The 23910-nt window shown below is 32.4% G+C and overlaps 1 protein-coding gene across 1 annotated transcript in view; it reads left to right on the top strand.

The window, feature by feature from the left end:
• LOC143056874 (ATP-dependent translocase ABCB1-like) overlaps window positions 1-23636 on the top strand; it is a 67409-nt gene extending 43773 nt beyond the window's left edge. The window contains exons 19-29 of the mRNA XM_076230052.1: window positions 206-295; window positions 1497-1658; window positions 2103-2235; window positions 6722-6792; window positions 7321-7421; window positions 9762-9902; window positions 18037-18193; window positions 18857-19054; window positions 20083-20286; window positions 20905-21051; window positions 22832-23636. Coding sequence (XP_076086167.1) covers window positions 206-295; window positions 1497-1658; window positions 2103-2235; window positions 6722-6792; window positions 7321-7421; window positions 9762-9902; window positions 18037-18193; window positions 18857-19054; window positions 20083-20286; window positions 20905-21051; window positions 22832-23032 — 1605 coding nt within the window. The 3' untranslated portion in view covers window positions 23033-23636. The remainder of the gene's footprint in view (window positions 1-205; window positions 296-1496; window positions 1659-2102; window positions 2236-6721; window positions 6793-7320; window positions 7422-9761; window positions 9903-18036; window positions 18194-18856; window positions 19055-20082; window positions 20287-20904; window positions 21052-22831) is intronic.
• Window positions 23637-23910: the final 274 nt, after the last annotated feature.

The raw sequence follows: 23910 nt of genomic DNA, 5'->3' as shown, positions 1-23910 counted from the left end.
TCAGAATGCGAGTTCTTATTGCTTTCTCCACTTTTTCCGATAATTTCTGAAATTTACAGTAATTTGAATATTTATTTTGGAAGAAAATGTTTCTATCCATGAATGGCCATAAAAAACAACAAGATTCTTATTTATTCCTTCATAATATATATATATACTGAAAATGATATTATCAATAAACTACTGTTTTAATATCTTTTTTCAGGTATTCATAGAGCTTGGAAATAATGGTCTTTTATGGAGTATGATGTTTTTGGCTCTCGGAGGAATTAATTTTCTGGTCTATTTTGTACAGGTAAGAGGTTATTGCCAACTATAGATAATTTTAAAAACATAGCTTTTTGCATTCATAATGTTTGTGTTAAGTAGAAAAACAGTCCTGGGGTGATCTTGAGGTTGTTAAAAAATATTTTTTTCAAGATCAAGGGTTTAGCTCTTGTTTTTAAAATTTTAGAATTTGTTTTTCGAAGTTTCTCGGCTAAGATAAGATAAGGAGATGTGGTTTAATTGCCAATGAGACCACTATCCGCAAGACATTAAAGGACATAAATGTTAACAAATATATTGACATGCAATTTAAATTATGTAATATGAGAGTTTATAATCTTTTTAATAGATCTCATGGAAAAATTATTTTGTTTCGAAGCGCATCTTGTAAAAAAAAGATCATGACTAGTTATTTTGTGTAAAATTTTTCTTGCTGTTCCTTTTGAAGTGTTATTTCATACTCAAAATGAAGGAAGATCTGAATGCTTCATTTTAGGTGGTACCTAACACTACAGGGAGATAACTCTGTAAAAATAAACTGAACATTTTAATCACGTTCTATTGTTAAGGAAATATAAAGCTTCTCAAAAATCAGAGCTTAGTATTTGCCAAACACTGCTATATATCCAATGAAATTTTTTCCAATAATGTGTCTGAGTTAAGTTTTTTGAAATTTTGATATATTTGTCAAAGGGTCGAAGTAAATATTTTGTCAAAATTTTATGAAAATTAAACGACCAGAATTAATTTTAGTCAAGGTGTTTGGTACCAACTTCAACTTGTGGGACAAGCTTACAATTAGTTTTGTATGGCTGTAAAATATGTTAAATCCACTTTATGACTTGTTTATAATTTCATTCACTGGACCAGATTCTAACTCTCCATTCCAGTACTGCAAACCTTATTTTTTTTGAGAATTTGTTTTTGGCCTTGACCTTTCCAGTCGACTTCATATTGGATTTACTTTTCATAATTAGATTTTTATATTGTGATGAATTTTAATATTTTCATTCTTCACATAAAATTTAGAATGAAAATGGGGAATGTGTCAAAGAGACAACAACCCAACCAAAGAGCAGACAACAGCAGAAGGCCACCAATGGGTCTTCAATGCAGGGAGAGACTCCCGCACCCAGAGGCTTGCTTCAGCTGGCCCCTAAACAAAAATGTATACTAGTTCAGTGATAATAGACGTCAAACTAAACTAAACATGTTTGTGTTTCTTGTAGGCTTCTAGTTTTGGTATATCTGGTGAGAGATTGACCCAGCGACTCAGGCTCGGTACATTTAATGCCTACATGAGACAAGATATAGCTTTCTATGATGACAAGTTCCACTCCACCGGAGCTCTAACAACAAGACTGGCTACAGATGCATCCTTAGTAAAAACAGTAAGTTATTATAAAAAAGAAGATGTGATATAATTACCAATGAGACAACTCTTCAAAAGAGACCAAAATACACAGACTTTTTAAAAGAATTATCTGTCACTATTAACACAAAGGTTCCCGGTTCGATCCCTGTTCGAGGGAGAAAAATTCAGGGACTGAATTTTGGGCTCTCCCTTGACACCATTTTCAAGTATGGTCCTGAGGAAACAAGGATAGTCCATTGGAAGGGGACGATAACAGACTGACCCTTGTTAAGAGAGAGCCATATCTCCTGCACCATAAAGACACTCTAGTAAGATTTCTTAAAAGAGCAGGCTAATGCTACTACAAGGCACCACCCACACCTGCAAAGTGAAAAGGAATTATTATAAGTTGCATTTACATGTTTCCCAATCCACTATAAATAAATATGTTTAAACTAAATATCATTATTATTGTTTTCAGGCAACAGGTGTGAGAATTGGAATGGTTTTCCAGTCGTTGTTTGGACTGGTAGCAGCCCTGGTTATAGCCTTTTATTATGGGTGGGCTCTAGCTCTTGTTGTACTTGGCATTGTGCCAATAATTGGTTTTGCAAGTAAGTTAGTTACATGACTTTAAGGATTTAAGTTTGAGGCACACTGTGGATATTAAATGCCATCAGTTACAATTTTTCCATAATAGTTACAAAGGAGAGGTTTAGCTAGCTATAAAACTGATTTAGCTACCATTTTCTACTTACGAAAATGTCTGTACTAATCAGAAATATGACAGGTTTCCACTAGTTTGATGTGTGTTGTGCTTTTGATTTTGACATTTGATTAGGAACTTTCAATTTTGAATTTTCCTCAGGAGTTCAACATTTTTCAGATTTTACTTTATGGACAGAAATTATAGTTTTACGGTGAAAAGTCGGCTTCTACAAATTTCCATTCAGTCAAGGTCCAAAAAGTTCCTTGTATATACATGGGTATTTTATATAATTTTGACGCTTCATTTTTAGCTCACCTGGCCCAAAGGGCCAAGTGAGCTTTTCTCATCACTTGGCGTCAAGCGTCCGGCGTCCGGCGTCGTCCGCCGTTAGCTTTTACAAAAATCTTCTCCTCTGAAACTACTGGGCCAAATTTAACCAAACTTAGCCACAATCATCCTTGGGGTATCTAGTTTAAAAAATATGTGGCTTGACCCGGTCAACCAACCAAGATGGCCGCCATGGCTAAAAATAGAACATAGGGGTAAATTGCAGTTTTTGGCTTATAACTCAAAAACCAAAGCATTTATAGCAAATCTGACAGGGGTAATATTGTTCATCAGGTCAAGATCTATCTGCCCTGAAATTTTCAGATGAATCGGACATTTCGTTGTTGGGTTGCTGCCCCTGAATTGGCAATTTTAAGGAAATTTTACTGTTTTTATACGCCCGTCGTCTTTTAGACGGGGCGTATTATGGTATACCGTTGTCCGTCCGTCTGTCCGTCCGTCCGTCCGTCCGTCGTTCACACTTCGGACAATAACTCAAAAACGCTTTCACCAATTTCCATGAAACTTAAGTGAATTGTTTATATCTATTGACGTAAGCTCTCTTTCGTTTTTTTTTAATTTCAGATTTTAAGTTTGCGATTTATGGGGCTTTATTCATAAAAAAGGGGGGATTTTCAACACTTCGGACAATAACTCAAAAAGGCTTTCACCAATGTCCATGAAACTTTGGTGAATTGTTTATATCTATTGATGTAAGCTCCCTTTCAATTTTTATAAATTTCAGATTTTAAGTTTTGGATTTATGGGGCTTTATTCATAAAAAAAGGGGGATTTTCAACACTTCGGACAATTACTCAAAAAGGCTTTCACCAATGTCCATGAAACTTTGGTGAATTGTTTATATCTATTGATGTAAGCTCCCTTTCAATTTTTATAAATTTCAGATTTTAAGTTTTGGATTTATGGGGCTTTATTCATAAAAAAAGGGGGATTTTCAACACTTCGGACAATAACTCAAAAAGGCTTTCACCAATGTCCATGAAACTTTGGTGAATTGTTTATATCTATTGATGTAAGCACCCTTTCCATTTTTATAAATTTTAGATTTTACGTTTTCTTAAGTAATGAATTTTTATACTTAAAAAAGGGGGATTTTATGAAACTTTGGTGAATATATTAATGTAACATCCCTTTTGATTTGTATATATATTTATAGTTGATCATATAAATTCATTTAAAGCATAAAAGACAAGTAAAAAGAGCAACGGGCGTATCATGCGCTAAAGCGCAGCCCTTTATTTGGCTACTATCTCGAATATTATTATAGATAGAGATAAACTGTAAACAGCAATAATGTTCAGCAAAGTAAGATCTACAAATAAGTCAACATGACCAAAATGGTCAGTTGACCACTTTAGGAGTTATTGCCCTTTATAGTCAATTTTTAACCATTTTTCGTAAATCTAAGTCATCTTTTACAAAAATCTTCTCCTCTGAAACTACTGGGTCAAATTAAACCAAACATGGCCATAATCATCATTGGGGTATCTAGCTTAAAAAATGTGTCCGGTGACCCGGCCAACCAACCAAGATGGCCGCCATGGCTAAAAATAGAACATAGGGGTAAAATGTAGTTTTTGGCTTATAACTCAAAAACCAAAGCATTTAGAGCAAATCTGATATGGGGTAAAATTGTTTATCAGATCAAGATCTATCTGCCCTGAAATTTTCAGATGAATCGGACATTCCGTTGTTGGGTTGCTGCCCCTGAAATGGTAATTTTAAGGAAATTTTGCTGTTTTTGGTTATTATCTTGAATATTATTATAGATAGAGATAAACTGTAAACAGCAATAATGTTCAGCAAAGTAAGATCTACAAATAAGTCAACATGACCAAAATGGTCAGTTGACCACTTTAGGAGTTATTGCCCTTTATAGTCAATTTTTAACCATTTTTCGTAAATCTTAGTAATCTTTTAGAAAAATCTTCTCCTCTGAAACTACTGGGTCAAATTTAACCAAACTTGGCCATAATCATCATTGGGGAATCTAGTTAAAAAAATGTGTCTGGTAACTCGGCCAACAAACCAAAATGGCCGCCATGGCTAAAAATAGAACATGGGGGTAAAATGCAGTTTTTGGCTTATAACTCAAAAACCAAAGCATTAAGAGCAATTCTGATGTGATGTAAAATTGTTGATCAGGTCATGATCTATCTGCCCGATGAATCGGATAATTGGTTGTTAGGTTGCTGCCCCTGAACTGGTAATTTTGAGGAAATTTTTGTTATTATCTTGAATATTATTATAGATAGAGATAAACTGTAAACAGCAATAATGTACAGCAAAGTAAGAACTAAAAATAAGTCAGTATGACCAAAATAGTCAATTGACCCCCTAAGGAGTTATTGCCCTTCATAGTCAATTTTTAACAATTTTCTTAAAATTTGAAGATTTTCAATAACATTTTCCACAGAAAGTACTGTTATAGATAGAGATAATTGTAAGCAGCAAAAATGTTTAGTAAAGTAAGATCTACAAACACTTCACCATCACCAAAACACAATTTTGTCATGAATCCATCTGTGTCCATTGTTTAATATTCACATAGACCAAGGTGAGCGACACAGGCTCTTTAGAGCCTCTAGTTTTTGGAATATCTCCAGTAGAAGATCTTTTTATTTCTCAGAAATTCAAATTTTGTGTCAATTTCACATTTCAATGTACATTCCTTGAAAGAGTTACGGATCTTTGACCATTGTTTTTTTCCTTCTAAAACCATGATACCTCTTGGATGAAATAATAGTCCTCTTGAAATGGTTTGACAGAATAAAATTGAGAATGGAATAGGGGAATGTGTCAAAGAGAACCACCCGACCATGCATGGAACAGCAGAAGGTCACCAACAGGTCTTCAACGCAGCGAGAAATTCCTGCACCCAAAGGCGTCCTTCATTTGGTCCCTCAACAAATATATACACTAGTTCAGTGATAATGAACGCCATACTAAACTCCAAATTGTAAACAAGAAACTAAATTTAAAAATAATACAAGACTAACAAAGGCCAGAGGCTCCTGACTTGGGACAGGCGCAAAAATGCAGCGGTGTTAAACATGTTTATGACATCTCAACCCTTCCCCTATACCTCTAGCCAATGTAGAAAAGTAAACACATACAATATGCACATTAAAATTCAGTTCCAGACTTTAATCAAACTGATTGAAAGATTATGTCTTCATCATATGAATATCAGGCATAATCCTTCCTGTTAAAGGTTTAGTATCATACCATCATAACATATATGTGAAGAACATAACCTGTGTCATGCCAACAACTGTTTTTTTTTAAATAAATTTGTTTAGTTGAAAGGCTACCTACATGGTTTAAAATTGAGAATGGAATTGGGGAATATGTCGCAAAGACAACAACCAGACCAAAGAGCAAACAATAGCCCAAGGTCACCAATGGTCTTCAACACAGCGAGAAAATCCTGCATGTGTTTAATGCTAAGATATATGGATATATGGTATAGATGTAACATAAATGTTTTTAATGTATGTTTTACATCCTCTCATATAACTCTTTATAGAGTGGCTCTTTTATAAATTGATCTGTTAATATTATATTGTGTTTTATATCAAATGTTTTTAAGAGGTGGGACTCTAATAAACTATTTGTTGTTGTTGTTGTTGTTGTATAGTTAACAGCACTTCTTTTACCATTTCTTACAAGTAACATAACACAATGACTCTTTGTGAACACACGTAAAATGCATATTGTATGTGAACACATGTAAAATACATGACTCTTTGGGAACACACGTAAAATACATATTGTTTGTGAACACAGGTAAAATACATATTGTTTGTGAACACAAGTAAAATACATATTGTTTGTGAACACAAGTAAAATACATATTGTTTGTGAACATACGTAAAATACATATGGTTTGTGAACACACGTAAAATAGATAGTGTTTGTGAACACGAGTAAAATACATATTGTTTGTGAACACAGGTAAAATACATATTGTTTGTGAACACAGGTAAAATACATATTGTTTGTGAACACACGTAAAATACATATTGTTTGTATTTTGTTAGGTAGCCTACAGATAAAAGTTTTAAAGGGAAGACACGAGGAAGATAAAGGCAAACTAGAGGAAGCTGGGAAGGTATACTATTCATTAAAGAATACATCTTTATATTTTAATGACATTATTTAGTTGTTAGTTAGGTATATGATAATTATCAAGAGGGTTTGGATGGGGTTTACAGATTAGAGAATTATGGGCATAAAGTGCATTGATAAAATCAATATCTAACATGTGCCTTTTTGGTTGTAATGTTATCGTCTTTTTCATTTGTACTCAACATCTAGGTTTATTTATACTGAATGTATTAAACTTAACATTATAAAAATCTTTGATAAAAGAAGTCATGATTATTGTCAACAGTTAAGCAGATGCATTGATGGAAATAGCACATAGATAATTTTGGTAAGAGAACTAAAGATTTGAAATGGAATAAAATGAATATGATTGCTGTAGTTAAATTCAACAATTATCATGAATTACACAAGGGATATTGTATTACACTAAAATATTTTTGGTAGTGAGTATTGCTTAATTCATAAAAGACGATACAACAAAAATATTATAAAGAAATATTTGCTCAATGTCTTCTAATTGTTGTTTTTCTAGACAGCTGCAGAAACTATTGAGAATATCAGAACTGTCCAGTCCTTGACCACAGAGAAACATTTCTATCACGAATATTCGCATTCTCTTGTGGGACCACTCAGGTAAGGTATAATAGAAAAACAAAGGAAACCGTCCATGACACAAAAATCAGTACATGCACAGCAAAGCTATTTATTTTCACAGCAGTTTAGTTATAATCTATTACCTGCATTGACGAAAAAAACCATTAGTGACCTCGCATGATCAGGAAGGGTAAGCAGTTTCTGCTCCACTAGCAGCTCCTGTCGTGTTACCCTTGCTAGTAAAACATCCTGTGATAAGATGTATTCAGTGATGATAACGAAGGAAAGGAGAACATGGTTGTTGTTACAATATGAACATGTGACACAGATATTCCGTAATGTTCAATAAAATAATCTGTCCTTAAAATATTTGAAGGGATGAAAAGAAAATCAGCTTTACATTTATATTAAATAACATTGTATTGTTAAGGAAATATTAAACTTCTCAATGATCAAAATAAGTGTTGGTCAAACTGCTATATATCCAATGAAATTTTTCTGATAAAGGGGCAGGGATGGGGTCGACTACTTTAAAATGTAATCGATTAAATTACAATTACTTTGCTTATAAAATGTAATCGATTACATTACAATTACACCCTATTTCATATGTAATCAATTACATTAGATTACTTTTCTTTAAAGTAATCATGATTACTTTAGATTACTTATGATAACATTGTATTATTGCAATATAGAAGTTTTTTTTATAACATTTTATCCTCACAAAAAAGCTATTTTTGGTGATTTTTTTTAAAAACCTGAATTTATTCATCCTAATTAAAAAAATTCATAGACAAGTACAGTGTAACATCTGTAATTTGATAAAATAGCTATTATAGACAAGTGTCTTTCTTTTTCTCTATGTAAAAGATTAAACTTTATTTTTTTTCTACAAATTTTAACCAACTCAGGCAACTGCCTAATTAACAAAAAAACGGAACAAATAAGGAAAAATTAATTAAGTATAGTTTTATTGTCTGTTGGGACATAATTGACACATCCATTAATGTTTTTACAGGTGTTAATCACCACTTCAATTTTTTTAACAAACAATAGGTGAGCTTGGGTATTGAAATTTTATTGTCTTAATAACAATATCAATAAAGTTAAAAGTGGTTGATTGTCATTATTTGTTTGAAAATTTTTAATACTTGATCTAATTAACAAAATTATTAGGTGAAAACACAAAACAGCTTTGTAACTTTGGAAAGTATATACATTTCTCTTTTAAGTTAAATTTTAAGTATGGAACAGTTTATTGTAATAAAAGATGTTTTGTATTGATGAAACTTCTAACGTCACCTATTGTTTACTATGCATATTGTTTGTAATATTATGCCATATGTATACACTGTACATGTTCTTGTATTTACTGATGAGCCGTAAGGCTCAAAGTTAATAGAGAATAAAAATTAGAAAGCACATATTATACACTAATTTATGTAAAACAACATTTATTCAATTTGTCAATAAATGAAATCTGGTTTTAACTTCCATTTTAAATTAAGTTGGCTCATATATTTATGTCGACCATCAAAGTCAAGTTGGAACTAAATGTTTTCTGCATTTGAATTTCAATGCAGTTATGTAAAAATATTGGGTAAACTTATAAATATGAAATTGGAGTTAATATCAGATGTTTCCAATCAAGGAAATAAATACTTTCAAGGCATATTGGTGTATCATATGAGCTCAATCTCACAACAAAATATTTGAGAGGCATTTTCCTTTAGTAAATTGTTCACAAAATAAAACACTTGGTTATACAGATTTGTTATATAGATGATACAATTTATCACATTAAACAAGGTTCCATCATTGTGAATACTAGTTTCATGATTTTTTTTCATTCAAGCTTTACATTTTCTTATTTTCATCTTGTCTATCAAAAACTGCTTCATATATTTATATAAGATTTGTAATCAGCAAGTAATCATATGAGTGTTATCTTAAAGTAATCTAAAAGTAATCATGATTACACCTGTTTTTTGCAATGTAATCGATTACATTATGATTACTGATTACATAGGATAACACTGCAAAATGTAATCGATTACAGCTGATTACGATTACTGATTACGATTACCCCATGCCTGTAAAGTGGTTGTTTGAAATATTTTGAAATTTTTATATTTTTGTAAAAGGTATAAAGTAAACATTTTGTCAAAATTATATGAAAATTAAACGAGTCAAATTAATATGAGTCAAGGTGTTGGGTACCACCTTAAACTGACCCTAATTCTCAATCTCTCTTGGAAGTCAAAATTAGCAACTATTGTCTTCAACTTTAGAAGTTATTAATAAATTACTTAACCAACTGGTCAGAAATTCCAAAAGATAATAGCTGTCATTCATTGTAACTTGTTTATTTTACAGATCCATGATAAAGCAAGCCCACTGGTATGGAATAGCATTTGGTTTAGGACAAGGTGTTATCTTCATGACCTATGCTGGTGCCTTTAGATTTGGTGCATGGCAAGTGGAGATAGGAGAAATGACTGCTGATAATGTGTTCAAGTTAGTACATCCACAAATGGCATAATAAAGTACCAAAGTCACTGTGTTATTATGCCCCATTTATGGGCATTATGTTTTCTGGTCTGTGCTTCCGTTCGTCTGTCTGTTTGTTCATTTGTTCGTTCGTTTGTTTGTTTGTCCCGCTTCAGGTTAAAGTTTTTGGTCTAAGTAGCTTTTGATGAAGTTGAAGTCCAATCAACTTGAAACTAGGTACACATTTTCCCTATGATATGATCTTTCTAATTTTAATGCCAAATTTGAGTTTTTACCTTATTTTCACGGTCCACTGAATATAGAAAATGGTAGTGCGGATGGGGGCATCTGTCTTCTATGGACACATTCTTGTATAAGTATGAAATGGTTAAGCCAACCATTGAACCTGCTTCATGTTCTTTGTGTTCCTGTCCCATGCTAGGACATAAGTGATCCAAAAATTGTTATTGGTGGCTGTCTACCATATTTTTATACGCCTGTCAAAATTTTGACGGGACGTATTATGGTATACAAATGTCCGGTGTCCGTCTGTCTGTCTGTCTGTCCGTCTGTCTGTCTGTCCGTCTGTCTGTCCGTCTGTCCGTCTGTCCGGCGTAAACATGTCGCACCGTAACTTGAGAACAACTTATCCAAATTTCATGAAACTTAACATAGTTGTTTCTTATGATGGTCAATTGATCTGTATACTTTTTAGTGAAAACAAGATTAAAACTTTTTGAGTTACGGCACTTTGTAACTAAAACAGGGGTGTGTTTTTTTTCACATGTCGCACCGTATCTCAAAAACGATTCTTGATTATGGCTTAAATTTATAAACACTTCTTAGTTATGTTAATCTTAATATCTGTATACTTTTTGGTGATGATTCAAAATTTCATTTTTGAGTTATTAAGTATTTTGTAAAAAAGGGGGAGGGTTTTTTTACATGTCGCGCCGTATCTCAAAAATGATTTATGATTATTGCTTAAAACTTTACACACTTCTTTGTTATATTAATCTAAAGATCTGTATACTTTTTGGTTTTGATTCAAAATTTTATTTTAGTGATATTTAGTTTTTTGTAATAAAAAAAACAGGGTTGGGGGTTTCACATGTCCCGCCGTGTCTCAAAAACAATATATGGTTATTGCTTAAAACTTTCTCAGAAACTATTTATGATTATGGCATAAAACTTCCACACATGGCGCAGCTGTTTATTTTTCTTGTAAAACCGTAATGCTGTAGGTTACTGTAAATTCAGAAATTATTGTGAGGTTTTTATTATTGTGAAAAATGGTCATCAATTCACATTTCTTTTTTAGCTCACCTGGCCCGAAGGGCCAAGTGAGCTTTTCTCATCACTTGGCGTCCGTCGTCCGTCGTCCGTCGTCCGTCGTCGTCGTCGTCGTCGTCGTCGTCGTCCGTCGTTAGCTTTTACAAAAATCTTCTCCTCTGAAACTACTGGGCCAATTTTTACCAAACTTGGCCACAATCATCATTGGGGTATCTAGTTTAAAAATTGTGTCCGGTGACCCGGCCAACCAACCAAGATGGCCGCCATGGCTAAAAATAGAACATTGGGGTAAAATGCAGTTTTTGGCTTATAACTCAAAAACCAAAGCATTTAGAGCAAATCTGACATGGGGTAAAATTGTTAATCAGGTCAAGATCTATCTGCCCTGAAATTTTGAGATGAATCGGACAACCCGTTGATAGGTTGCTGCCCCTGAATTGGTAATTTTAAGGAAATTTTGCTGTTTTTGGTTATTATCTTGAATATTATTATAGATAGAGATAAACTGTAACAGCAAAAATGTTCAGCAAAGTAAGATCTACAAATAAGTCAACATGACCAAAATGGTTTGTTGACCCCTTTAGGAGTTATTGCCCTTTATAGTCAATTTTTAACCATTTTTTCGTAAATCTTAGTTAGCTTTTACAAAAATCTTCTCCTCTGAAACTAATGGGCCAAATTAAACCAAACTTGTCCACAATCATCATTCGGGTATCTAGTTTAAAAATTGTGTCCGATGACCCGCCCAACCAACCAAGATGGCCGCCATGGCTAAAAATAGAACATAGGGGTAAAATGCAGTTTTTGGCTTATCACTCAAAAACCAAAGCATTTAGAGCAAATCTGACATGTGGTAAAATTGTTTATCAGGTCAAGATCTATCTGCAACAACAAAAGAGAGTTTTTAACGACCTCAGCTGGCTATACAACCCTTGCACAATCAACTGAATTTTGCAGAAATCATTAATAGGATAGATTGCCCTTATATGATAATTTTTTATTACCTTTTTGTATTTTTTGGCAAAGGGGGAGCAGGGGGTTGCGCAACAACAAAACAACTTCACAACTTTCTCATTACTTTGCATTTCTCGTTAGATAAATTTTACAAAATTCTCCCTTGAAACAACTGTCAAATTTAAACAAACTTGGTTTAAATCACCACTAAGATATCCAGGGACCACTGTGTATGATGACCCTGCCTGCCCACATGGCTGAAATAAAACAGGTTTCAAATGCACTTTTTAGTAATATATCTCTGAAACTAAAGGACAGTACAACAGTTGCATTTATCATGCATCAATTGTAAATAAAAATATCAGGTGAGCGACACAGGGTCCTTGGACCCTCTAGTTAGATAACCTGATCCAAAGGGTAAATGCAAATTTTGTCTATTATCTTAAAAAATCTTAGAAAAGAACTTTCATATAATTTAGCAATAAACTATTTATCATACAGATACTGTGGAATCAATTATTTTCATGGGTACCAGTTTTTTTGTGGATTGAGGGAAAATCATAAATTTCATAGATATTTGATTTTGTGGTTTTGCAAAAGTTTGCACACAAGCCTGTATAAGATTTGTATTTCGTTGAATATTTAAATTTGTGGGTTCACTTTACCCATGAAATCCATTTAGATTAGTATCCCAGTAATGATAATGAATCCACATTATATATGCTGAATGCAACAATACAATACAGTCTTATTGTCAATTATGAAGCTCAATAATTTGAGCAGTACAATTAGGGAATGGTCATTATTTATCAGCTGAGGGGGTCGGTTCAAATTTTCAATATAAAATTTATTATTTTATAAAACCACATAATGACCCCCCCTAAGAACATAATTTCAAAAGTTTGACCCCCCCCCCCCCAAAAAAAAAAGAAAGAATTCCCAGTTGCGTTGAGGAGATGATGACCAGCTACATAGTAACCGGCTTTGAGAAGCTCTGAGTATAACAAACAGCTTTTCTTCTTGTTTTTTTTTCAAAAAGGAATATCTGACACGTGCATGTAGAAAAATAGAAAAAAATATACAGAAAATTGTATGTTCCAAATTATTAATTTATTCTAACATGACGTCCTTCAAACGCTTTGAGTACACACCCGTGGTAAAATATGAATATATTGCATTGCTTTTTTGTCATCATTTCTTTAATTTTAGTTCGATGAAATATTATTGCTCAGCTGTCATAAACATCGCATGACATTGTCTAGAATAATTTTCCGTAAAAAAAGGGGGGTGTGTGCACAGACAAAGATGAAATTAAATTTCACAAACAAGAAAAACAGATTGGCGTAGCTCTATTCCAGAATGATGATCTTCAAGCACGAAAACTGATTAAGAAAAAAAATGTAAAAACGTCATACGAAAATAAGTTTCAACACACGTGTCAAAAACGTAATAGACTCGTCCACTGGAAAAGCGAGAATATCGGGTTAATCTGTTGTCATGCATTCATTTTTTTTTATCCAAATGGACGATATTTTTTTTTATTATCTATGAAACAAGAAAATTCCAAATGATTTGTTAATATTCAGTACTTTAACTTGATGTCTTCAACCTGTCCACATTTGGGCAAGTCTATTTCTATGAGATGATGCATCTTACGGACTGTTGACAAATAAGCGAAACGAATTTATGGTGTAATAGGTTTTAAACACAGGTTTCGTTCCGTAAAATTATTTGCGCAAACAACATTTCAAGGTCAGTTAAAATTCATTTGTCTATTTTTAGAAACGTAAACTGGAAGTTTGTTTTTTTCACAACAGAAAGTGTTATCTATTTAGTTAGTGATTAATGCATTTCATTTCATAAAAAAAGACTATTTTAATTATTTGCAGGGATAATGCATTTGTTAGGATCGGCAGGAATAAAAAAGCATGAAAAGTCAATTTTATTTTTATTCTGGAATTCTGGAAATCGGCAAAATCGGGTCGGCGGATCCGTAAACCAACAAATTAAAAAATCCTGGCCCAACCTATAATTCTACAAATTTTATCAGTATACTGGTAGATAAACTTTCAATACTGACTGTTATTTTAATCCCAGTCACAGGTCCTTGTATCTTATTTTTTTTATCCTTTGAACTTTAAAACATCTAGTTTTGAAGGGGGGGGGGGGGGGGGTGTTCAGGATTCCAATGTACAAATGATTTAGGAAGTGCAAATAAAATAACACGGATTAAATGGTTATTGTCCTTTCTTGATTAAATATGTAAATGATTTATTTGAGATAAAGAAATATACAACCAAACAACCAAGCTGTTTTGTACAGATGTATGTTTTAAGAGTTTAGTGTGTTATCAATTTTCTCTGAACAAGTACACATTTTTATTTAGGGGCTCCAGCTGAATATATTTGTTCTTTTTCCAAACCATATTGTGTATTGTTTATTGTGTGTGAATACCAGGGTGCACATCAAGTATTTTTTTTTATTAAGGTCTGAAATCTGGATAGGAAAGAATATCGGAGAATGGATAAAATTTACAGAAAAATGGACAAAAAAAAAAATTAAAAAAAGAACAGAGAACACTGGTGTTCAAATCTTCTATACTTTTAAACGAGAAGACCTCATTTTTGGTGTCGCTTCTCTTCTTTCCACAATAAATTAATCAACACGCCTCTGTGTCATATAGGTACAGTGCATAGTCGCATTTGTCATCCATTCATATGATTATTCAGATTGAGTTATTTTAGGAGAAAACCGAGAAAAAAGGCATCCGGGTATTGTCCCGTCATTGTACGAAATTTTAAGTCAGATTAGACTTCCGGTTTGCGTTTTACTGTATAGGGAAAACGGTAGTATTTAATTTTCCCAGCATTAGGTTGGCCTTTTGTGTACCCAAGGCAGGTGAAGGAAGTCAAATTAGGAGCGCTGTGATTGGATGTAAGGGTACAATATATTTTTTATTTATCTATGAACAACTGCAGTGTGTATATTTACAACATAAATTTTGAAACCTATTGAAATATTTTCTAGAGAATTATTTGAAAAGACTTGCAAAATTTCACAAATTTGGTGCAAAATGACGGTGGGCATGGATAACATAAACAAGCTCCGTTGGAAGTTGGTCATGATACTATTTGGCTTTAATTTTTAAAACACAATAATAAAGTACTAACACAATATATAACTGTTTTATCCAGGTTTTTATCTTAAAAAGTTGTAAATTTAGAAAATGTTAATATTGTCGCCTATGGCAGAATAAATAGTACCGTTTTCCCTATACTTTGAACATACATATATACTACGAATAAAGTGTATTTTCAGAATTTTATCTGCTATCGTTTTCAAGTTTACTATCCACGGCAGTCACAGAGTTTATTAAATAGAGAGGGTCTGTATACTATATCAATGATCACCATGGATCGATTAGTAAACTTAGAATTGAAACTAAATACGCGTTATTTATATAGTAATGAATGTTCATAATATACAGATAAGCGCTAAAATTATTCATGTGAACTTTTGATACTTTTTCTTAAATTCTCCAGTCATTAAATCTTTTACAAAATTCATTGATTACAAAAATAGAAAGAAGATGTGGTATGATTGCCATGTTGAGACAACTCTCCACAAGAGACCAAAATGACACAGAATTTAACAATTATAGGTTACCGTACGGCCTTCAACAAAGAGCAAAGCCCATACCGCATACTCAGCTTCAAAAGGTCCCGAAATGACAATGTAAAACAATGCAAACGAGAAAACTAGCGGCCTTATTTATGTACAAAAAATGAACGAAAAACAAATATGTAACACATAAACAAACGACAACCACTGAATTACAGGCTCCTTACTTAAATAAATGTTCATAACATACTAAATGTATGTTCATATTGAAGTTCATAGAAAACCAAAAATTGAGAACTTTGGAAATAAAGGTGGAGGGTAAAAAAAAACATTTTCCTGTCCCCAATAACCTATGACTTATGATACTTTTGCTGAACTTCTCCAGTCATTCTGTATTTAACAAAATTCTTCCAACAACACTTTACATACTGATACTTTAAACTACGCTCTGAATGCTCGCGATTTCGCGGGTGTGTTCTAGTATGAATAAAAGGAGAAAAGGGCAAAAAATACTAACAAATAGAAAAATATTACCTTAAAAATTAAAGAAAACAGAAGGGAAATACCTATAATATCGAGATCATCTTTTATTCTTATTCGATATCTTTGTAATAATTTCATAAAATAAGTATACCTATTACCACGTGACGGACATATAACTAACATGCATCCTTGCTTTCATCAAAATAATTATATATACACACCCATTTCATCTCAAGAATCACATCAAAATGATTTAAACACTATCATGACTATAGAAAGTTAATTATGCATGTCCAGAAACCTTTCCAACTCACTGTTTCCTGTGGTCAAAACTAAGGAGAAACGTTTCATAGAGTTGTTAATTTATTGATTGTAAATTTACACAGCTGTGATAAGGAGTGATCAGATTCACTGCCCTTGAGAAATTAGGCATATCCTGCTGCATGGTGCTTTACAGTTTACGCTATCAAAGATTTAATAAACAGACATTATTTCACAGATCGCACACTCACTTTAATTTTGTCAACAATTTATATACAAGTCAGATATAAAAACCTTTATTGAGTGACCCCCCCTAGTTAAAATATTTTTTGATGGTAACCCCCCCCCCCCCCCAGTGGTATGATATTTTTGGCAATGACCCCCCCCCCCCCCTTAAAATGCACCGACCCCCTCAGCTGATAAATAATGACTGTTATAATTAATTAAGTTTAATTTTATACAACATATTGATTACATTGATTATTTAACAATTAAATGTGTTACAGAACCACGAAATAAGATTAAAATAGCCATAATATCTGTAAATTTATTTTTCTTATAATTTATCTAGACTTTAAGTGATTCTTTAACAACATTTTACGTCATTTAAGAGATCAGAAAAGTTTTGACATGTAGTTCTTAGTATGTGTATAATTGTATTATTTATCAATGTCATCTTAGTATGCTGAACAAATAAGGGAAAAAAATGAATAAATGTTAAAGCCCTGGTACTGTCCAGTCAAAGTATATCAGAAGTTCCCCAGAAACTTTGTTATAAACCATGTCATGATATCTGTTCCTGATTAGGTAAATATTCTTTACCCTTTATTCCATATAGTGTTTAAATCGGATCAATGACCATAATTGAAAGGTCTTCATTGATGTGTTTATCACAAAACAGCTGTCTATTGAAGGACTGGTCTATATTGAGCGAACCTGTGAAACCCAACCCAGTCAAGTGATATAAATCAAGTAACACCATGTTTTTGCTATAGTCTGATATTTTTTCAATTATTATATATTGGTTTTCATTTATTTCCCTGATAACCAATATTCTAGGATTGACAAAGTTTGCATATAAATATATAATGTGTATTTCACTGAAGATTAAAATCTTGATTTATGCGTACCAAATTACCAACGAGATTCACCATAATTGTTTATTGATATCCTAAGGATAATAATAATTCCACAGTAATCATTTCTTTAAGGGAGATGGATTTATAAAACTTCTTCTTTGTCTAAATTCTTGTATTTCTATTGTATAATGTGATTTGAGCACCTATGAAAAATTAAAAAAAATGTTTAAACAAAATACTGCATGTGGATTCATTTCTTTTCGTGGGTACCAATTTTTGTTAATTACGAGAAACTTCCATGTTGGTGGATAATTAATTTAGTGGTTTTGCTGAAGTCTGCATATAAGCCTATAGAAAATTTGTTATTGGTTGAACATTTTATTTCGTGGTTCACCTGTTCTAACGAAAGTAACGAAAATTGGTATTCAACAAATAATGATATATTTACAGTGTTTCATTTTCTTTTACAGAGTGTTCTTTGCCATAGCCTTCACTGCCATGGTGATTGGACAATCATCCTCATTTCTGCCAGAGTATTCAAAGGCCAAACATGCAGCTGGATTAATTTTTAAAGCATTTGACACTGTACCATCTATAGATATATACTCCAAAAGGGGAACTTATCTGGTTTGTATTTTCTTTTGCATAATGTGACAGGATTTTTCAGTGTTTGTTTTCATGTATAGCAAAATTTTTGGGCATTTAATTGTTTCCTGAATATCTTCATTATCTGAATTATTTTCTTTGAATATTCATAGATTTTTCACCTTGAATTCAAACAAGTTGTATACTTTATATTTCTGAAAATGCATTCTTTTAAAATTTTTGCATGGAAGTTTTGAGGAACTTTTTTTTGCGGATTTCCAATATAAAGGGTACTATTAGTACACAGCAAATAATGATTGATGTAATACACAAGATTTTGTTTATGTCATATCATGCACCTTATTCATCAAATAAATTAAAAAAAGAATGAATTAATGCAGATATCCATCTATATTTGTAGAAACGTCTTTTACAGCCAAGCATCAATAAAATAAATTTATAGATATTGACATAATCTCATCAAATACAAAGTTCTTTCTTGCGTGTGCACATAGTTTTTTATGCCCTATTTATTTTAAGATTTTACAAGTTTGGTTTGAAGGAGATGAAGTGCAGCAATTTTAGACTGCCATTTGAAAAGGTATGCGGAAAAGGGGCAGACAACAACTGCCATTTAGAAAATAGGGAAAACAAATGTTTATACAAATGAGAATCAATTTATACATAATTGTATGTCTGTTTCAGCAAAAAGTGGATGGTTTGATACAGTTTAAAGATGTCAATTTCTGTTACCCAACTAGACCAGAGGTAAAGGTCTTGAAGGGAGTGAATATGAAGGTGGAGCCAGGACAGACTGTGGCTCTTGTGGGACAAAGTGGGTGTGGCAAGTCTACAGTTATCTCCCTTTTACAGAGATTCTATGATCCTGAGTCAGGAGAAATTGTAAGTATTAACAGTGGGAATGACAGGGAATAAGATTCAAAATTTGTCTTCTTTTAAAGCTGTTATCCTAATGCTAAGGGAGACAATTACAAAATCATTTACCTTCTTGATTTTATGGGCAGAATAGTTTCTGTTAAAGCTGTTATCCTAATGGTAGCTATAGCAAGTTAAAGGTTTGGTTGGATTGCTTGCTTTGTTGGAATAAATGTTTGCTGAAGAATTGTCATTAAGATTAACATCTGCAATAGATAGGTAAGCAGGACTTCAACTGTACATTGCTTAGCTTCCAATAGCATTTATAAGATTAACATATACAAGCTGAACCACTTCTGATCTATTGATAGCAGATGTCAATCTTCATTACAATGCTTCAGCAAACATTTATACAAATAAAGCAAGCAAGTCAACCAGACCTTTAACTTGCTAGCATTAGGATAACAGCTTTAAAGGAAGACAAAGTGTCAGAGGGTAAAATGAATTTGTAATTGTCTCCCTTTATAAGTGATTCTTATAGGTGGTGGAATATCTGTCTCGGTCCAACATGAATTATTCTGTCTGTAAGTAAAAACAGTAAGATGAATGACAGAGTAAAGTGAATTTTATTATGTTCCTTTTATAGAGGTTCTAAAAGCTGGGGAAAAATCATTCCTTTGAACAGAAATTATTGTCTAAGTTTTAGTAGATGTTAAGTTAAGTGACAGAGAGTAATGTGAATTTGTATTTATCTCCCCTTAAAATTGATTCTAATAGGTGGTGGAAAATCATTCATTTCAACAAAAATTATTCGGTCTGTAAGTTTTAGTACTTGGTTAGATGAGTGATAAAGGTGTAAGTGAATTTATAACTATCTACCTTTAATATTGATTCTAATGGTCTCATGGAATTAATAAAAGTAAAAACAAGGTGTTATAATCATAACAGTCAGATTATAGTCAGCAAGTTCAAAGGTATCACTTGTGATAAATGTTGCATGCATTTGCATAGCACTTGTGTTATAGGGGAGATAACTCAATATTTTTTTTCAACAGATGATAGATGGTATAGATATAAAAGACCTACATCTTCACAAAATGAGGTCATTTATTAGCGTAGTCAGTCAAGAACCGATCCTGTTCAATTGTAGTATCAGTGACAACATAGCTTACGGTCTGGAGGAAACCGCAGGAATGGATGATGTTATTGCTGCTGCTCGAGATGCTAATATTCATGAGTTTATTACTAGTCAGCCAATGGTATGTGAATGAAGTCTCATGACAGCCCCATGAGTCAATATTATCAGATTTTTCTAAAATTTTCCTTTACATGTTAAGTTATGTATAAAGAATTTCATTTTTATCCTGACGCAGTTAAGTTTACGTTTCAAGGGATTCTGGCTTCAGTTTTTATTGCATTGTTTACATACAGCTATTAATTCACCTTTCTATGTAAATAAGAAGATTAAGATATAGGAATTTGTGGTATAAGTGCCAGTGAGACAACTCTCCATCCAAGTCACAATTAATAAAAGTAAACCATTATAGGTCAAGGTACAACCTTCAAAACTGAGCCAAGTCTCACATCGAACAGCAAGCTATAAACGGCCCCAAAAATTACTTGTGTAAAACCATTTAAACAGGAAAATCAACGGTCTATTATCTATATAAAAAAGTATGATTGCCAAGTAGACAATTATCAACCAGAGACTAAACAAATTTAGATGTAGAAGACTGAATGTTGACATAAATATGTCATTTTATGTTGGTGGCTTGATGTCTAATGAATGTTTAACTGATGCATACTTTTATTTATATTTTATCTCACATTTAATAGAGAACCCTTAGTTTTGAAGTTATGTTAATCTTTTATTCCAGGGTTATGACACAATAGTTGGTGAGAAGGGGACACAACTGTCTGGTGGACAGAAGCAGCGTGTTGCCATAGCAAGAGCTTTGATTAGAAATCCCAAAATTCTCTTGTTAGATGAGGCTACATCAGCATTAGATTCAGAGAGTGAAAAGGTAATTTAGTGAGGGGTTGGACAGGGATAAGGGAACATGGAAATGAGGGAGAGAAACTCAGGGAATAGTGTTTAATCAAGTGGACATGGAAAGTTTAAATTGGTTTAGAACTAGAGAAAGATAATTATTGCACATCCTGTGGTTTAAAAACATTGGACATTCTCCTTTTAACTGTATTTCTAAATGCCATTTTAGTTCAAAGTATTCGGAAAATCCTTTTATTTAAAGTTTGAGTAATTCTTTGCCAAAAAATCCCCAACAGAACTTAAAGTGTTACATAACGCTACAGGGAGATAACTCTGTAAAAATAAAGCTGAAAGTTGAAATCGCGTTCCATTGTTAAAGAAATATTAAGCTTCTCAATTATTAGAATAAGAATTTGTCTAAGAGTTATATATCCAATGAAATTTTCTGAGAAAATGTGTGGTTCAAGTTTTTTGAAATTTTGAAGTGTTTGTTAAAGGTTCAAAGTAAATATTTTGTCAACATTTTATGAAAATTAAAATGGCCAAATTAATTTTGGCCAAGGTGTTTGGTACCACCTTAATGAATATTTTCTATCAACTACTGTGGATTAATTATTATTCGGTAAATACCAATTGTTGTGGGTTTCATGGTTTTAAGTGAACCAGGAATTTACATGTTCAATAAATGAAAAATTTGTATATAGGCAAGTATGCAGACTTTGGCAAAACCACAAAATCAATTTTTCAAGAAAATGCAGGTTTTCCCAACCCACAAAAAATAAATGAATCCACAGTAAATGATTATGTAAGAAACTTTCTCTAATTCTTCGTAAATTTATCCCTTTCTGCACCCATTGTATAAAAGAAATTTAATCAACGTGTGGTTCGTTTGATCTCAGTACTTTATTGGTTAAAATCCGATTATGACGTCGAATTTTCTTGCTTTCCTCTGAACTTCCTATTGTGACGGCATGGAAAAAGGCGACCATGCCTGTTGACGTCACATAGAAAGAACACATCTTTTTGCAGATCATTCGAATAGAAGAAATAAGTTTGCCTGCATAATGTTACAAAATCATTAGAGAAACAGATTCCACCACCAAATCTAGTGTAATACGATATTTATCCACTCTCGACAGTTAAATTTTAAATATTTAAAACACTCAGGCAAGCCTCACGTTTTAAATTTGAAAATTTAACTGTCTCCAGTGGATATAAATATCGTATTACACTCGATGCAGTGGTAGAATCTATATCACTCTAGATTGAAGAACAAGAAATAATATGTTCCTTCCTACGCTCCCACATACATTGTACTGGAAAAGCCCTGAGTAGCATATAGAAAATTATCGCAAAAACAATCATTGCGATATTTATAGATTATTGTTGAGCATCTCAACTAGATTAATTTCCTTGCTTGACAGCAAAAGTGAAAAAAGCAATCAAGTGGAGATGACCAATGATAATCTGTTTATCGCTCTTTCACATATGACAAAGCTGTAAATTTTCAATGACCACGTTTTTAATTTCATTGACAACAGGCAAAAAGTGCACCCTTAGGTCCTAGCGATAATTTTTCATATCACTCAACTGTGCTGAGAAAGGAAATTATCAGTCAGTAAAATTTCGTAAAATAGCAATTATTATTTAAAAAAAAAGCTATTACTTAATATTATAAGTAGTAGCTACTTTTTATCCTACATCTACAAAGTAGCAAGTTTGTATTAAATTATGATAATTAGAGTGATATCTAGGCTTTATGAAATGAATTTTTATAATATAAATAAAGAATACTTTCATATTTTTATTTTCAGTTGGTACAAGAAGCATTAGACAAAGCACAAGAAGGTCGTACATGTATTGTGATAGCCCATCGTCTTTCTACGATTCAGAATGCTGATGTGATCTTTGTAATGGACAGTGGCGCCATCGTAGAAAGTGGTACACACCAGACTCTTTTAGCGAAGAAAGGAGTGTACAATTCCTTAGTTAGTGCACAGCAGTTTATAAAATAGTATTTAACATATATTTAGGATTTTTTAATTTGTTTGTACTTTTTTAAAATTTATATTATGTAAAATAAGGTCACTTGACCTCATTTTCAGGATTTTTGTTCTTACAGTATGTATTGTTAGTAAAGATCTTGTGATAATTTTTTTTTTAGGCTTCAAAACTTAACTCCATCAAATAGAGGTATTTACACAGGTATGCAAATTTGTTCACCATTACTTAAAATCACACAAGTTCTCGTGATTCTCGTGATATTTGATATCACAATAAAAAAAAATTACGTCATGATTAAAAAGTGTTTGTTGCTCTATGTCGGAAGGTTATTGGAGCAGATCTAAGGTCATTTGGAGACTTGATTCAGCTAAATACCACAAGTGTTAATATGTTTTTCCTTCATAGCATTTTCAGAACGATTTTTCATTCCCACCCATCATTGCTGTGTTTCTCTTGAAAGAAAATATAATGTTTTATTTTCATGGACTTATTTTTATATTTATTATGTTAAAAACCCGTTTATGAAATGACTACTATCCTGTATTTCTTGGTTCATGTCATTAAAACATAATTTTTGTGTATTGTATGTACAAGTTTTATTAAATGTATTGAAATCCCTGGCCTTATTTGTTGTTATTTGTCAAGTGGTATCCTTTTTCCACCCTCATATGTAGACTTAAGTTATACAATAAATCAATATAAGCCTGTAATTCTTGTAATAATAAATAATGGTTTAAACCTTTCCTGATCTCACTAAAATACAGAACTAGTGTCCACATTTTGCATACAAGTATCTGACTTCACTCGGTTCTACTTTCTGTTCTGATAATTTTTATATCAACCAATGAAAGTCCTGCTATCAACTTTTTGAAGGCCTGTATCATTAGGA

The sequence above is a fragment of the Mytilus galloprovincialis genome, chromosome 13, assembly GCF_965363235.1.
Source record: "Mytilus galloprovincialis chromosome 13, xbMytGall1.hap1.1, whole genome shotgun sequence".
NCBI classification, from domain to species: Eukaryota; Metazoa; Mollusca; class Bivalvia; order Mytilida; family Mytilidae; genus Mytilus; species Mytilus galloprovincialis.
This window is presented reverse-complemented; position numbering and strand designations above follow the sequence as displayed.